Raw genomic sequence first — 17,749 nt, forward strand, 5'->3', positions numbered from 1 at the left:
ACTACAGGCAGTTGAGGAGTTCATTTGTCTTCTGTACTCTGCACCTGACCCACATGGTGGCATAAACAAAGCAAGGCATGACATGTTCCAGAAAGGAAAGAAGGATATGGGTAATCTTCCACCCACGAAGGATGCCCTCAACTTACACTATGCCAGAGCTAACTATCAAACCAAGGTGTGGTTGAACGCTGACAGGCAGAACATTGCATCAACAACTGGGCTACCCTAGACATCTGGAGGGTGGAAACTGGCTGACATAGGAATCGAGGTAGTCTGGACAACCCTCCCTGCAGTACCGACTATGTGTCTTGAATTGGTGGCATGCAATTGCCAAACAAAGTGCAGATCTGCTGCCTGTAAATGCAGTAAAGCACAACAAATCTGCACACCTACATGTGGATGTAATGCAGAACAGTGTTGTAATCCTATGGCAAATAGCTGAATCCAAGACTTTCTGGTCACTTCAGCTTGAAGTATCATGTATGTATCTGGACTTTAATGGCAGCCATCTTGAATTTTTGTATTAAACGTGCTGTGTGCAGAATTCTCATAGCGTTTGACACGTTTATATTGTATATGAATCCAAGACTTTCTGGTCACTTCAGCTTGAAGTATCATGTATGTATCTGGAATTTAATGACAGCCATCTTGAATTTTTGTTAAACGTGTTGTATGCAGAATTCTCTTTGCCATTGACATGTTTATATTGTATTTATATGCAATGAAACAGGCCAAAGCCAATTATATTCATGAATTGCGATATGTTACTTGTTCTCAGAATTGTTCATTCAAATGCATATGGCGGCCATTTTGAATGTTGATTCATGGCTAAATTAGGCAATTTATCAACTGGCATCCATCTGGACATTGATGTGGAGACTATATAGAACATATCTGTGTAGTCAGATTGATTGTAACAAAGAAATGCCATCCAAACATTTTCCAGGCCCTTTTATCAATGTTGGCTGGCTGACTACAAGCCGTCAACTTAATTATGTTGTCGATGTGATAGTGCGCTGTGTGTTACTATTAGTTTGACATCATCAAAAAGCTCAGTCCATTATGTCATTGTAGCAGACACAAAATGGCAATGTTTATCATCACCTGTCTTCATACAAGTACAGTAGAATTGGTGGGTAGAACTCGGAAGGGTCCAACGCTCAAATTAAAAACATAGTCCTGAGTAACACTTACATAATGTTGACCGAATGGTTGGGTTGAACTACCCGATGGGTCTAACACTTTTTCGAGCACCAACAGGGTCCGAGCCAATGGGATTCAACTGTATGTCATCATGATTGTAATTCTTTAGTTCTAATACAGTTGTATAGTGTCCAACTTCATAATTTTCAACATTTTCACGAGCGTACAAACCGTACGCGGTGGGGGGGGGGGGGTGGAGGGGGTTAAGGGGTCAGCATACACTTTTTTTGAAAATGAAAAATGTCAATCAACATTTTTCATTTTGGGATGTACACTTTTAGGGGGGCGAGGGGGGTGGTCAAAAGCATACGGTTTGTACGCTCGTGAAAAGGTTGAAAATTATGACATAGATAAGCAAGTATACAAGTATACCCAATAGATATAACAAGAAACATGGTGTGTCACACAATGAAAATTAATGTGGATGGATTATTTTAAATAGTTAAATTATAAGAAATACTTGATATTGCAGTTTTAACTTTTATATTGGAGATTAAACTTATCACGTTTTACAGGTCCATGTTAAAATCTTAGTCATCTAGTTTAAAAGGTTATTTTTTAAACTGTATTTTTTTTTTTAACATTTTAATTTTGTTTGCAGCAAAGATTAATTGTCATCAAGTGTCACAACTGATGTGAAAAGCTTATTTTCTTTGACAGTTTTCGGGGGGGGGGGGGGGTCCCCCCAGTTTTAATTTTGTTTACATCACAGATTAAACTGTCATTAGGTTTCACAATTCGTGTTAACATCTCAACGACTTGGTTTAAAGGCTACTCAATGCATGACAACATGAATACCAGAATGTGGCCATGTTTATCACCCCACTGCTCAAAGTTTACCCATTTTGATAGAATGACCGAAAAATGGACAAACGTATTTGTAACACGATGCTATACCAACACTGTGACATGTAAGTAAACAATGTCTTTGTATGGAAACAATTTCAAGATAAACACTGGTAGTTGTTCCAAGTTGATGATACCATACATGTTATGGTCATACCAGTGATGATACATGCAGATAGCCATGTATCCAGTAACCTGCGATTATCAACATCTCAAGTGGTTGAATGATCCATAAATATTTTCACAGTATTACTCTATTCACAAGACATTCTGTTTGCATAAATTCATTTATGACATGTCGTAAGCATTATTCTTCCAGAAAAATAGCACCTTATATGGCTATCTTCAATACAATACAAGAATTTCACAGAGTAAAATGTCTCCCTATTATAAACTTTTTCAGGGCACTGTGATGAACCTCCATAAGTGCAGCTACAGTGAATCCTGTTTAAACTAGACCTCTAATACATGTATGTATCCGATTTAGACAGAATCTGGTGTTTATTATAGAGTCGCCTTTTTAGAATTTAGACAATTTGAGATCATGAAACTTGGCCGGTTTTGACAGGATTCAGGTTTGTTCAGGGTCCAGTTTACACAGGTTTCACTGTATAAACTAAGTTTTATAGATCTTAGATTTATAGACTTAAACTTATAGTTTGTAAGAAACAGATTTAAATGTGAAACTTTAACATACAAGTTAACAAAGTCTCCACCGACACCACTACTATCGTTGTTCGAAAAGTAATACCTGTATCTCACATTTTTACTGCATAAAAGCAAGACAATAAAGTTCAAAAATAAACTTTTGTACTAAGATATATTTATTTTGTAATAACTTGAAAAAAATTCAGACTGAAAATGGTTAGTCACCGATATTAGCTCCCAAAGTACATACCTTTTCTGTTTAAAAAAAAAAAATGCATTTGGAGCCACAACAAACTCCAGGATAACCAGAAGCACAGTGATTTTGTTGACATTGCTAAGTTAGACATTGTAAGTAATGTGTAGAGAGTAATTTCAGTAAAAAGTGTGTGAAAGTAGTAAAATGGTATACTTTTGTTTTCTTGGTAAATAAATTGATTTTCTCTTGACAGAACATTTAGGATTACTTTGAAAACATCTATACAAGCTTCAATTTTTAAGGTATATTTTTTTTAATTTATATTATTGCAGAATCCAGGAAGGGCAACTGACAAGTTAGTATATAATGTTACAATTTGATTCTGAATTGCACATCCATACTGACAAAGAACTAACATCTAATGGATACAAAATGTTTCTATGTACATTATATTTCTTGCCACAAATTATTTTAAAAACCCACTTTTAATTCCGAGTGACAACACATCACAATTTTTATATTCTTGAGTTAATTATGCAAAGATTATATATTAGATCAATTCATTTGAAATTATTTATGAAAATACATGTGAAAATACATGTAAAAATAGCAAAATATGGCATTTGCAGATTTAAGAATTCATCTTTATTTTTTGTAGTGGTTAAAAGCATTTGCAAACTACTAATTGAGATCCATTGAAGTTTGGGGCCCATACTCAATACGACATCAACCATCAAACTGTAAACCATTTCTGCTAAGCACAGCACATTCTAAATTTGTTCCGAGATATACATGTATGTCTCTCTTGTTCACGATGCTGTATGTAGGCACAATTACTCTTGCTAGACTAATCTCAAAGAAGCAGCTGTGAATTTGCTGGAATCATTCCAGTTTACTCAGCGTTCACGCTATTTAGATAAGTTGTTTTCGTCTTTCACTTGTATAATCTTATCATATCAGAGAGAGAGAGAGAGAGAGTAATCTAACATGGCTATCCGGGACCAGACCATCTAGCAATTTAGTTCAGATACAAAGACTGTAAATCCAACTAAAGCATTCAAATATGATTAAAAATAAAGATGACGTAATTTATGTTTATAAAGATTTAGATTATTTCTTTTTTAAGCCTGCACATGTTTTTTTATTTAGTATCACTGCCATCCAGAAAACGTTAAAGTTGGTTTGTTTAACACCACCACTAGAGCACACTGAGTGCTGTTAAATGTTGAAAGAAAGAAATGTATTATTCAACGACGCACTCAATACATTTTATTTACGGTTATATGGCATCAGACATATGGTTAAGGACCACACAGTTTTGGAGAAGAAACCTGCTGCCACCACTACATGGGCTACTCTTTCCGATTAGCAGCAAGGGATCATTTATTTGAGCTTCCCACAGGCAGGATAGCACAAACCATGGCCTTTGTTGAACCAGTTATGGATCACTGGTCAGTGCAAGTGGTTTACACCTACCCATTGAGCCTTGTGGAGCACTCACTCAGGGTTTGCAGTCGGTATCTGGATAAAAAATCCCATGCCTCGACTGGGATCCGAACCCAGTACCTACCAGCCTGTAGACCGATGGCCTAACCACTACGCCACCGAGGCCGGTGTTAAATGTTGAATGCTGATCCAGGAACAAAACATCAAACTATTTATTTCAGATAAATGGTGTAAATACAAACGGAAGGATTAAAAAAATATATACTAAAATAAAAATGATTTAATGTATTTGTGTGCCTATATAATGTGATTCAAGAATGCTGCTTTATGGCTTATATAGACTGGATGTAGCGCATGCATGTGGTCTGGCTAAAAAATACATTACCAGTAGTTTCAAACAAAGCATCTAGACTGGATGCATGTGTGATGCGTGTGTCTGCATAATGCATACGGCCAGCCGCAGAGAAATAATCATAGCCTGTACGTGGCGAGTGTCACAAGTATCAATAAAAGTTAAAGGTTGTTTTGTTTAATAACACCACTAGAGTACATATTTACTAATCATTGGATATTAGATGTCAAACATTTGGTAATTTTGATTTCTAGTCTTCAGAGGAAACTTGCTACATTTTTTCATTAGCAGCAAGGGAGCTTTTATAAACATGTTCCCCCAAAGACAGGACAGCACATACCTCAACCTTTGATATAGCAGTTGTGGAGCACTGGTTGGGATGAGAAAAAGCCCAAGAATAGGTGCATTAACGTGGTTTGATCCTGTGATGCAACTACTCGGGTGATGTCTCTTACCTGCTGAGCTGGATACCACCCACCCACCCCAGTTACTGATACGTTTCAAGGAAATGGTTTATTTAACAATGCTCTCAACACATTTTATTTACAGTTATAAAATAAAGTTTGTTTTATTTAACAACGCCACTAGAGCACATTGATTTTTTATCTTATCATCAGTTATTGGACGTCAAACATATTGTCATTCGGACACTGTTTTTTAGAGGAAATTCGTTGTCGCCACATAGGCTACTCTTTTACAGCAGACAGCAAGGGATCTTTTATTTGCACTTCCCACAGGCAGGACAGCACAAACCATGGCCTTTGTTGAACCAGTTATGGATCAGTGGTCAGTGCAAGTGGTTTACACCTACCCACTGAGCCTTGTGGAGCACTCACTCAGGGTTTGGAGTCAGTATCTGGATTAAAAATCCCATGCCTCGACTGGGATCCGAACCCAGTACCTACCAGCCTGTAGACCGATGGCCTAACCATGACGCCACCGAGGCCGGTTATATGGCATTGGACATATGGTTAAGGACCACACAGATATTGAGAGGAAACCCGCTGTTGCCACTTCATGAGCTACTCTTTTCAATTAGCAGCAAGGTTTTTTTATATGCACCATCCCATAGACAGGATAGCACATGCCACAGCCTAAAAATGTAGCAGGTTTCCTCTCCAAGACTATATGTCAAAATTACCAAATGTTTGACATCTACTAGCCAATGATTAGTAAGTCAATGTGCTCTAGTTGTGTCGTTAAACAAGCCAAACTTTTAAATACATGTAGGCCTACACTGTATCCAGCAGAAAACAAACTAGATAAATATATAACTATTAATCAGAAATATATTTTTTAATGCACTTGTGATGGTTAAGAAACTGTGGTGTGATTTTATATTATTGTTGTTTTTTGTCTCTTTTTGGGGATGGGGGGAGTCCTTTTTTATTTGTCTTATTTTTTAATATTTTTTGGGGGTCTTTTTAAAATCTGGTTGGATGGGGTTTTTGGACAATGTGAACCACTAAGAATACATTGAAGCTATTAAAAGCATCAAGTGTATGTAAACTCCAACAGTTGTGGAAATGACTGAGTTACAGTGTGGGGCTTGTTGGACATTCTGATTATACCAGCAGATTGGTTCTTCACCTGCTAGCTTTAGACAGAAACCTGACACCAAGACATTTAACCCAGTGGATCGTACACCACGATTACATGACCTACAAAGACTGAGGTATTGGTGTAGCCTAAATGAATGACCATGTGTGTTAGTTTATTTTGTTTAACAACACCACTAGAGTACAGTGATTAATCAATCATTGGCTACTGGATGTCAAACATTTGGTAACTCTAGAATCTTAGAGAGGAAACCTGTTACATTTTTTCCATTAGTAGCAAGGGATCTTTTATATGCACTTTCCTACAGACAGGAAAGCACATACCACTGCCTTTGACCAGTTGTGGTGCGCTGGTTGAAACGCAAAAAAAACCAATCAGTTGAATGGATCCACTGAGGTGGTTCAATCCTGTAACGCAAGCACCTCAGGCGAGCACTCAACCGACTGAGCTAAATCCTATCCCAGCCATGATAAGGTGCCTGGTGGGTTCACGACAATTTAAATAGTTCCATTTCCTAGATATCAAAAAAAAATTTAATATTGATTGTGCGCACTGTGTGACTATACATAAAATTTGAATGTTTAAGACTTATGTGTGAGATATATCAACACAATAATAAACAGTTAACAACATAGAAATGAAAATAACAATTATTTCTTACACACTCATTTGAGAAAGAAAGAAATGTTTTATTTAACGACGCACTCAACACATTTTATTTACAGTTATATGGCATCAGACATATGGTTAATGACCACACAGATTTTGAGAGGAAACCTGCTGTCGCCACTCATGGGCTACTCTTTCCGATTAGAAGCAAGGGATCTTTTATTTGTGCTTTCCCACAGGCAGGGTAGCACAAACCATGGCCTTTGTTGAACCAGTTATGGATCACTGGTTGGTGCAAGTGGTTTACACCTACCCATTGAGCCTTGCGGAGCACTCACTCAGAGTTTGGAGTCGGTATCTGGATTAAAAATCCCATGCCTCGACTGGGATCTGAACCCAGTACCTACCAGCCTGTAGACCTGTAAACCACGACACCACCGAGGCCGGTAACTCATTTGAGAGAACATTGTGTGAGATTTATCATATCACATGGCGACATTCAACATATGATGGATATAGTTGAAGACATCTGACTGTCTGCTCTATTATGATAATCTAGATGAAAAAGCCAAACTAATCACTGACATTAACATTACTGAAACTGATTTCTATCCAAGTTAAACTGTGCAAGCATAAGCGACCTAAATTTCAGATAGAAAAGGCACTTAAATTTCTTTAAACTAGGTTATTGATAATACATAAGAATTGGAATACTATACTCATGTCCATTAGATATTATTTAGCATAAAAATTATGAGCGTATGGCCTTTATACTGAATAAATAGTGTGCTTGTCTATTTATCATACATCTCAATTTAAAACATGTCCAGTTTCGCTTAATAGTACATTTTAAGATATTAGACTATCACATTTCTAAGTGCATCATATCCCAAACGTGCTTTCATTTTGGATTTAATATATGAATATAAAAATCAGTTGCATGTCTATATTTTAAAAGCAATTTCAATATAAAGCTATTAGATAACAACAGTCATGTAAAAATATTCAAGTTGTGTCACTAACTGATTCAACCTCTAACCACAAACATCACTGCAGAAAACAGTCACCTCTTCAGGAGGGAAGGCAATGTTTTATTCAACAACGCACTCAACACATTTTAATTACAGTTATATGGCGTCAGACACATGGTTAAGGACCACACAGATATTGAGATGGGAAACCCGCTGTCACCACTTCATGGCCTACTCTTTCCGATTAGCAGCAAGGCATCTTTTATATGCACCATCCTACAGACAGGATAGCACATACCACAGCCTTTGATATATAAGTCGTGGTGCACTGGCTGTGACAAGAAATAGCCCAATGGGCCCACTGATGGGGATCAATCCCAGACCGACCACTTGCCCCCTGTGTTTAGGAGGGATGAGCTATCGCAGTTGCTTGCTAGACTGGTTTTTGCACCTATCATTAGATGAATGTGATGTGATAGCAGACGATGGTACGAGTCAAACTGTTTACGATTGCTCTGCCTCCTGAACATGCCACAGATTACATTATCGACTTACCCCGGAGTTCTTCCCCTTGGAATTCCAAATCCTGCTGCAAGCATTCTTCACTTAACCCGTCCCCGACGCACGCCTGACGCTGTTTTAAAACAGGGCAGTGCTTCCCGCCGTTCTCGGGGAAAGTCTCGACTTTTCTGATCCGACGCCGACTGCCGATACCGCAAGGATTATCACACTCCTCCCAGCCGGCCCACTCAGTCACTTTACAATTTTGAGCTGCAAAAACAAGAACAATTTATTAATTACAATGTAGGCCTACCATGATAAAGTAACACAACACATATCAACGCATATCAAGAACAATTTATTAATTACAATGTAGGCCTACCATGATAAAGTAACACAACACATATCAATGCATATCAAGAACAATTTATTAATTACAATGTAGGCCTACCATGATAAAGTAACACAACACATATCAACGCATATCAAGAACAATTTATTAATTACAATGTAGGCCTACCATGATAAAGTAACACAACACATATCAACGCATATCAAGAACAATTTATTAATTACAATGTAGGCCTACCATGATAAAGTAACACAACACATATCAAGAACAATTTATTAATTACAATGTAGGCCTACCATGATAAAGTAACACAACACATATCAAGAACAATTTATTAATTACAATGTAGGCCTACCATGATAAAGTAACACAACACATATCAAGAACAATTTATTAATTACAATGTAGGCCTACCATGATAAAGTAACACAACACATATCAACGCATATCAACACATATCAACACATATCAACGCATATCAAGAGGATTCGAACCAGAAACCTTCTGTGAGACAGTCCAGTCTTGTATGTATCAAGTTAGATTAAATTACATTTAGGACCATGATATATTAGGATTATCAGGGGCGTAGCTTGATCTGAACCTTGGGGGTGGTTTTGAATATGAACCAAGTGGACCCTTTTTCCATTTTGTTTTGCACCACCAGAAACTCCATGTGTATAAAGCTGTATGGTTTAGTTCTGAAAGCGGACTATTTGCTTGAGCGGGGGGATTTGTCCGAACCCCCGAACCCCTCCAGCCTACACCCCTGATTATATTTAACTGTTCTAAATTCTGATACTGGGTACTGGCTCTCAGTGAGTCTGGGGGCTCACTGGGATTGTGGGTGGTATGGGCTCCTACCTAGACTAAGTGCTTACTGGGGGGGGGGGGGGGGGGGTCTGGCTCACACCTAGACCACCACTAGGGTGAGGGATGTAATGGCTCTACATAGACTGGGTGCTTACTGGGAAGGTTTGATGTCATTATGTTTACTCTTTCACTGAGAACTAACCATTACCCCACTGTCCTGGACGCACAGTTCAAACAACTGATTTACCGAGGTGTGTGCCCATAACAGTGAGCTTGAACCGTAACTGGATACACCAAGCACAAAAGTCAAATAAAATTAATTTTATTCACATTATTTGCTCACCAGTGTATTTAAGTAACAAATTATGAGCTGTTAGTTAACCAGCATTGACTAAACTGTTTATACTGGTCATAGTGACCTACTTTAATATAATGGTATAAGAAACCGAGAAAGGAATAACTGTTTAACGACACAGCTGAACATTGTTAGTTATCATCTGCTGTGTGTCTTAGCAATTATAACTCGGTGTTTGAGTTGGACCCCATCCCAAGAAAAATCCTGGAGCTTCTTCTGTATTGTGACATCCATGTTTATTTTTACTTATTAATTACTTTGTTTTTGTGGAGCTACATGTATAACTTCCTACTTTAAAAAATTACAAAGTAATTACTTTGTTATTGTGAGGCCTACTTTGGACTAACATTAAATGAATGCCTGTGTATGTGCGGAGTGTCATAAAGTATTACCGGAATGTAGCTGAGTATAAAACAAAAAGTGATCACTGCTGCAAGCTTGCCAAATCCTACAGCGACCTAATGTGTAGAGTTGATTAATTTTACCAAACTCTGTATATGCCACAGCGTGCATTCAACATTCATGGTATCATACAGAGTACTTAGCCATCTATAGCCCTGTTTATACCAAACCATCATAGGCGCACGGGGTCCCATTTTGGATGGCTGGTTTTTGCCTGAATTATATGAAACTGCCCAAATCTGGGCAACAACATTTATTCATATTAGCATTATTACCAAACAGCTGTATAGGGTTGCAAATGAATCACTACGCATTTTTACATGGATTTCAACTAATTTTGAGAGTAGAATGATGGAAATACATGGTAAAAAGGTCTCAGGTTAGCACATTTTTCCTGAATATCTCTATAATTTTTGTCCACATTTGAAGTTTTTCTCCAGCACTAGAGGGGCAGTTGTCCCCCCTGCCTTGTACTCTTATGCAAACCATGGATAAGAAAATTAAGGTTCATTTGTAAAATACATAAATACATACATGTACAAAATACATACATATAATACTCAACATGTCAAATTATCTAACTTTCCATAATTATCTATTTATAAGTATGAGTCGGCAAGAAAATTTATATTCAAGATGCAGAACCAAAATCCATCCTGTGCTGGTGCGGTATACAAGTTTGTTCAAGATTATACATGTATTGCCCATAATTAGTCCTTATTTAGTCATTAGAATAGTATGATGTTTGTATGTGTCTTGTTTGTGCATATGTTTTGCATTCAGTTCCATATGTGGAATGTTTATATGCAAAAAGTTTTTTTATCTTTTTATTTTTTATGTTGTTACAAGACACAAATCATATTTTCAATCATGAATAACATTGTGCATTTTAACAATTTATTATATGGATGTTCCCTTAGTGGCAAAACCTATTCTGAAGTTCAGATCATGGATAACATTATTGTGCATTTTAACAATTATATGGATGTTCCATTATTGGCATAAGTTCTTGTGAACTATATTATTAAGAAATCCCGTTCCTCTAAAAGTCTGGCTGTGGCACTTTAAATAATGGTGATGCCACACATTAAATATCCATTCCATTTCCTGCCAGCTGCTCTAAAGAGGCATGGATATAGGTCAAACTACACTCTTGGATTGGGAGTACCATTTAGGTATTCCAACAGCAGATAGACATCCATGTTATCACAAACCATAGGTCACCAAGTGTTACCTCCAACTCAGAAGTTTCAGGTTATGAAGTTTAAAACAAGTTTTAATCATTACATGTGGTCATATTTATGCCTACAGCTGAAATGTTTGGCGTTGGCACAAACAGTTGTCTTGCATAAAATACACAGAATGGCAAACATGAATGCCAAAGCAGTAAGTTTATTTGGAAAGCACTTAGAAAACCCAGTTCTGTGGTAGAGCTCTGGCCAAGACACAGTGGGCTGTATGTACATGTGTAGAATCAATTCCCCTCACCAGCACACTTGTTTCACTCATAAGGCTGATAAGTGTGAGGTTCAAATCCTGGTACTGGCTCCCATGCTTTTGGAGTAGGAAGGAAATGTTTTATTTAACAACGCACTCAACACATTTTATTTATGGTTATATGGCGTCAGACATATGGTTAAAGACCACACTGATACTGAGGAAGGAAACCCGCTGTCGCCACTTCATAGGCTAATCTTTTTGATAAACAACAATGGATCTTTTATATGCACCATCCCATAGACAGGAGAGCACATACCACAGCCTTTGATGTACCAGTCGTAGTGCACTGGCTGAAGCAAGAAATAGCGCAATGGGCCCACTGATGGGGATTGATCCCAAACCGACCGTGCATCAAGCGAATGCTTTACCACTGGGCTACGCCTCACCCCACTCTCTTGGAGTAATTTTTTACAACTCAATGGGCAGGTGTAGTTGTATGTATTAAGTACTCACAGACATAAGAAGCGGGGTGGGTGGGGGGGGGGGGGGGTGGCCACTGGGGGCTCTGAAGATAATACACTGCCCTCCCCCCCCCCCCCCCCACTGGAAGGCAAATTAATGTATTACTCACCATTCACCGCCACTCCACCCCCAGTAAGGCAAATGAATATATTACTAGCCCTTCCAGTTGCTGGCATATTCCCATGCCTGTGATATTGTACCAAAGGAAAGTTTGTTTTGTTTAACTACACCACTAGAGCACATTGATTTATTAATCATCAGCTATTGGATGTCAGATTGTCACATAGTCTTAGAGAGGAAACCCACTACATTTTATTTATTAGTAGCAAAGGATCTTTTATATGCACCATCCCAAAGACAGGATAGCACATACCATGGCCTTTGATATACCAGTCATGGTGCAATGGCTGGAACGAGAAATAGCCCAATGGCTATGATCGATCTCAGACCGACCACACATGAAGTGAGTGCTTCACATGATATTGTACAATGCATTAGCATACGTAATATTTCCTGGAGACAGAACGATTTAGGGAGAGATCGAGGGGACATTGTATGAAAAAGGAAAGCTACCAGTTACAGCCACTGTTAGAAGAAATCTTTGTACAGGTCAGGAAGTTCAAGCTCACTGGGGGAAACCATCAGGAAATACCCATCATTCCTTGAGGCAATCATTTGCCTTCACACGCCAGGTAAACAAGCGAGCTGCTATTCTTCATAGGCTGCAGCATCGAGTTCAAACAGCAGTAAACCACACACACATGGCCAACACAACCACAAAAATGTCTGCACTTGAGCAATGTTAAAATGAGAATTGCTGATTGATTATAATAAAGGAGTAAACAAAAACTCTTAGCTCCAGCAACAAAAGCTCTTGCCACAAATATTGAACATCCATGGCTAACACAACCATAAAAGTGTCCTCACTTGAGCAATGTTAAAATGTGAATCGCTGATTGATTATAATAAAGGGGTAAACAAAAACTCTTAGCCCCAAAAACAACAAAACATTTTGGCACAAACATCGAACATACACTTCAAACAATGTGCCATTATCGTGGCCATCCATGGACACTTTGGGGTGGATGGGAGGGAGGGGGATAGGTAAGGGGAGGAAGGGGATGGGAGGGGAGGCACAGTAATAGGCCAACTGAACTTGTAGACTTACTATTTCAGGGATTTGCTGGAGGCTTACTGAATAATGAACTTAATATGACTAAGTTAACTACTGTACTATTCCATCTATTATATCATCTGATTTACACTTATGAGTCCACATTATGAAATAATCCATTATACTTTTTACCTATACATACACATGTATTATTTTAATAACTTGGTTATCCATATATCAGGCCTGTAGGAATTATATCTGGTGGGGGTAGCACAATCTCTAATGAGAGGGGCTACCATGTCTAATGGGGGGTGGGTGGGGGGGAGGGGGCAGAAACCGGATATTTATATTTTTTTAATATAGAGCATGACAAAAATTTACATTTTCTTCCTATGGACCTGTATACAGTTATAGGTGGCTCATATAATAAATGGACACATGCCTGAACTATTAAAATCAATTAATTAATCTTCTTCTTTTTTTAAATAAACAATTTAAAAAAATCTAGTTTGGTATGTTGCCGGTTCTGTGTGGAACTTGCTATGAACGTGATTTACTTATTTCTTGTAAACTTTCATGCATTAGCTGCAGACTCCAACAAATCATGACCATCCAGTGCACCATGACTGGTCTATCAAAGGCCATGGTATGTGTTATCCTGTCTGTGGGATGGTGCATATAAATGTCCCTTGCTACTAATGGAAAGACTATATGTCGAAATTACCAAATGTTTGACATCCGATAACCAATGATTAATAAATCGACGTGTTCTAATGGTGTCATTAAAAAAAAAAAAAAATTAATTCCTCAACATGCTCCGCAAGGCTCAATGGGTAGGTGTAAACCATTTGCACCGACCAGTGATCCATAACTGGTTCAACAAAGGCCATGGTTTGTGCTATTCTGCCTGTGGGAAGCGCAAATAAAAGATCCCTTGCTGCTAATCGGAAAGAGTAGCCCATGTAGTGGCGACAGCGGGTTTCCTCTCAAAATCTGTGTGAGCCTTAACCATATGTCTGACGCCATATAACCGTAAATAAAATGTGTTGAGTGCATCATTAAATAAAATGTTTCTTTCTTTCTTTTTTTCCACAACAAATCTTGATGACAAGCACACTGCAGAAATAAGGATGTGAGAGTTATAATGTACTTGACCCTACAGACATTTGTGAACTGCATCAAAAGTATGCATACTATGTGACTCAGTGTCCCCACCAATTTGAAAACAATCCCAGCAATGCAGTGAACACCGATTATCTCCATAAACAATCAATTTGATGTCATATGTCAGTCAGCATGTATTTCAAGTCTAAAGGTCATTCAGAGATTAGGTATGACACATGTATAACTGTTTTCCCACATAACAGTTTTTTTTTAAATTCCAGTGACACAAAACACCAGTACATTTAGGGAACCAATTACTACAGAAAAAAAGCATTGCACAGCTAATCTCCTTCTCCTTTTATATCCAACTCGCCTGGGACCCTCCTGCGCTGGATTTGACAGAGCTGATCATTTAAATAAGAAGTTGCAATTTAATGGCAACAACCAGTATTAGGTGGAAATATATAACACAGCTATGGTCAATGTTTCTAAATAATAAATAGAATTAAGTTTTTAAAACTTTGTCATACAAATATGGGGATGTGGGTGGGGGTGGGAATGGGAATGGGAATGGGAATGGGGATGGGGATGGGGATGGGGACTGGGGACTGGGGACTGGGGACTGGACTGGACTGGACTGGACTGGACTGGACTGGACTGGACTGGGGACTGGACTGGACTGGACTGGATTGGACTGGATTGGATTGGGTGGGTGGATAGATGGATAGATGGACTGGATGGACGGATTGGATGGATTGGATGGATGGATGGATGGAGGGATGGATGGATGGATGGATGGATGGATGGATGGATTGGATGGATGGATGGATGGAGGGATGGATGGATGGATGGATGGATGGATGGGATGGATGGATTGGATGGATGGATGGATGGATGGAGGGATGGAGGGATGGATGGATGGATGGATGGATGGAGGGAGGGATGGATGGATGGATTGGATAGATGGACCGATGGATGGACCGACGGACGGACAGATGGATGGATGGATGGATGGACAATTAACAGACTGATGGATGGATGCTGCCAGCACTAAATATACATGGCCATTGGCTGTCATAAAAAAGGTATAAATGTATCAACTTATAAAAATGCCCCATGTTTACATATACCCACCAAAGTACCAGAATGACCTATGTCCACACTCAAGGGCTGAGCAAGTTGACAAAATATCTATCAGTACCTCCTGTTATGACATTTTTCTATACCCATGTCAGACTGATTAACATTTACAGTAACATACATCATACAACATATATCCATAAAACCATAAATCTGCCAGGGGGCAGTCTTATAAGAATTCTGATTAACCCAACATGCAGGCTCTAGTTATGACACAAAGGATTGAATCTGTCCCATTATTTACTCCTAAAAGCAGCCGGTTTGTTTGATGTTCTTGTCCTTACGCTGGTAGACAAAGTATACTGTACTTAAACTGTACAGTGCTCCAATATCTTCAAAAGGAAAGAAAAGTTGGTTTAAATGTCAACCCAACACATTACTATAAGCTACTGGTGTCCGAAGTAGGGTCACCATGACACATACAACGATGGGGAACTAAAAAAAGAAACCAATTGCTTGCACATTTGGCAGTTGCCCCCCCCCCCCCCCCCCCAATTTGTTTATAAAAAGTAAAGGCTCGTTTGTATCTAAGAAGCATCATAATTGAGCCACTGCTGATGTATAAGTCACTGATTGGAATGGGAAAAAAGCATTTTCATGAATAAAAGCGAGAGATAAACCAGGTACATGTACCTAGAGATAAATGCTCCATCCTACAATATATCTCACCTGTCATATTTATCACAACTTGAGAAAGAAGAGTTAACAGATAAACTTGTTGCATCTCCAGAAAGAAAAAAAAACTTTCTAAAAGTAAAAAAAATTAATTAATTCCTGCCAGACAAAATCTAAAACAGTTATCAGTTGTCAGGAAGGCACTGAACCAAGCTGGTACAGCTATTTCGGTGTAAGAATAATAAAACAAGGTAAAGGTTTATCCAGTGCAAGTAGTTTCCAAGAACACTCATTTTCAACACAGGCAGGTTTCTGATAATTGAAAACTGACATACACCATTTAGAGATTACACCAGAGCACAATATTTCACACGAAACACCGTTCTGTTCATGTGTAGATTATGCAACGGTAAAATCTACACAAACTGTCAGTTGGTTATGTGGTGAAAAATTATGCATTCTGAAATTAAAAGTTTGCAAACTTTTTTGCAGATAACCTATCCTGTAATATTTTAAAGCAATTTTGAGATAACTGATTACGGTAGGTTACGCAAATTTAATTCATGTAACTAAAACATTGGTTACCTAGGACTATAAAGATAATTTAAAAGGAAACCCACTGTCGCCACTCTATGGGCTACTCCTTTTTATTAGTAGCAAGGAATTTTTTATGTGCAGCATTCCAAAAATAGGATAGTACATACCATGGCCTTTGTTACAGCACTTGTGGAGCAGTGAATGGTATAAAAAATAGCCCAATGGACCCACCAACAGATGAGTACTTCACCACTGGGCTGTGTCTTGCCTAATTCACTAAACTCTCACAACTTTGTGATCTCGCAGTGCAATGCTAACAGTCTTGCAAAGAGGATGATTTGTTGTTTAGTAGAGCCCAAGAGAGCTTTGTGAATTAGGCCCGATTTACATGAGAACTGTCCGAATAAAAGAATCAGTTGGGTCATTTTCAAAGGCCTGGTCAGAGCACTTCTATATCCAAGATGGGGGATGGGGAAGGGGCTGTTGAAGAAGTTTGTTTTGTTTAACGACACCACTAGATCACTAATCATCAGATATTGGATGTCAAACATTTGATAATTTCGACATAGTCTTAGAAAGAAAAAACCCTACATTTTTCCATTAGTAGTAAGGGATCTTTTAAATGCACCATCCCACAGACAGGATGGCACATACCACGACCTTTAATATACCAGTTGTGGTGCTCTGGATGGAACAAGAAATAGCCTAGTGGGTCCACTGATGGGGAAGTGGTTGCTGAGGGTGTGAGAACACTCAGATCTCAAGTCTTTCATAGACCAAGTTGATCACTGGCAGACAAGTTGTTTAATCTTTTCCATCAAGCGCCATTTCATATAAAAATATGCTTTTTGCCCCTGAGTTTATTGCAGATCATTTTGAAACTAAAACTGATTAAAGGCTGTGTAATTTAGTCTTTATTTCTTGGCCCAGTTATATATATATATATACACAGTAGAATCTCATTGGGTCGAACTCGGAAGGGTCGAATACACCGAAAAGCTTGAACCAAAAACGAAGTCCCCAGTT

At 38.4% G+C, this 17,749-nt stretch overlaps 1 protein-coding gene across 2 annotated transcripts in view; it reads right to left on the reverse strand.

The window, feature by feature from the left end:
• Positions 1–17,749, reverse strand: part of LOC121367666 (somatomedin-B and thrombospondin type-1 domain-containing protein-like) — an 89,780-nt gene that overhangs the window by 20,512 nt on the left and 51,519 nt on the right. For both annotated transcript variants that reach the window (XM_041491973.1, XM_041491974.1), the window contains exon 2: positions 8,387–8,602. In XM_041491973.1, the coding sequence (XP_041347907.1) occupies positions 8,387–8,602 (216 nt within the window). The remainder of the gene's footprint in view (positions 1–8,386; positions 8,603–17,749) is intronic.

The sequence above is a fragment of the Gigantopelta aegis genome, chromosome 3 (assembly GCF_016097555.1).
Source record: "Gigantopelta aegis isolate Gae_Host chromosome 3, Gae_host_genome, whole genome shotgun sequence".
Taxonomy (NCBI): domain Eukaryota; kingdom Metazoa; phylum Mollusca; class Gastropoda; order Neomphalida; family Peltospiridae; genus Gigantopelta; species Gigantopelta aegis.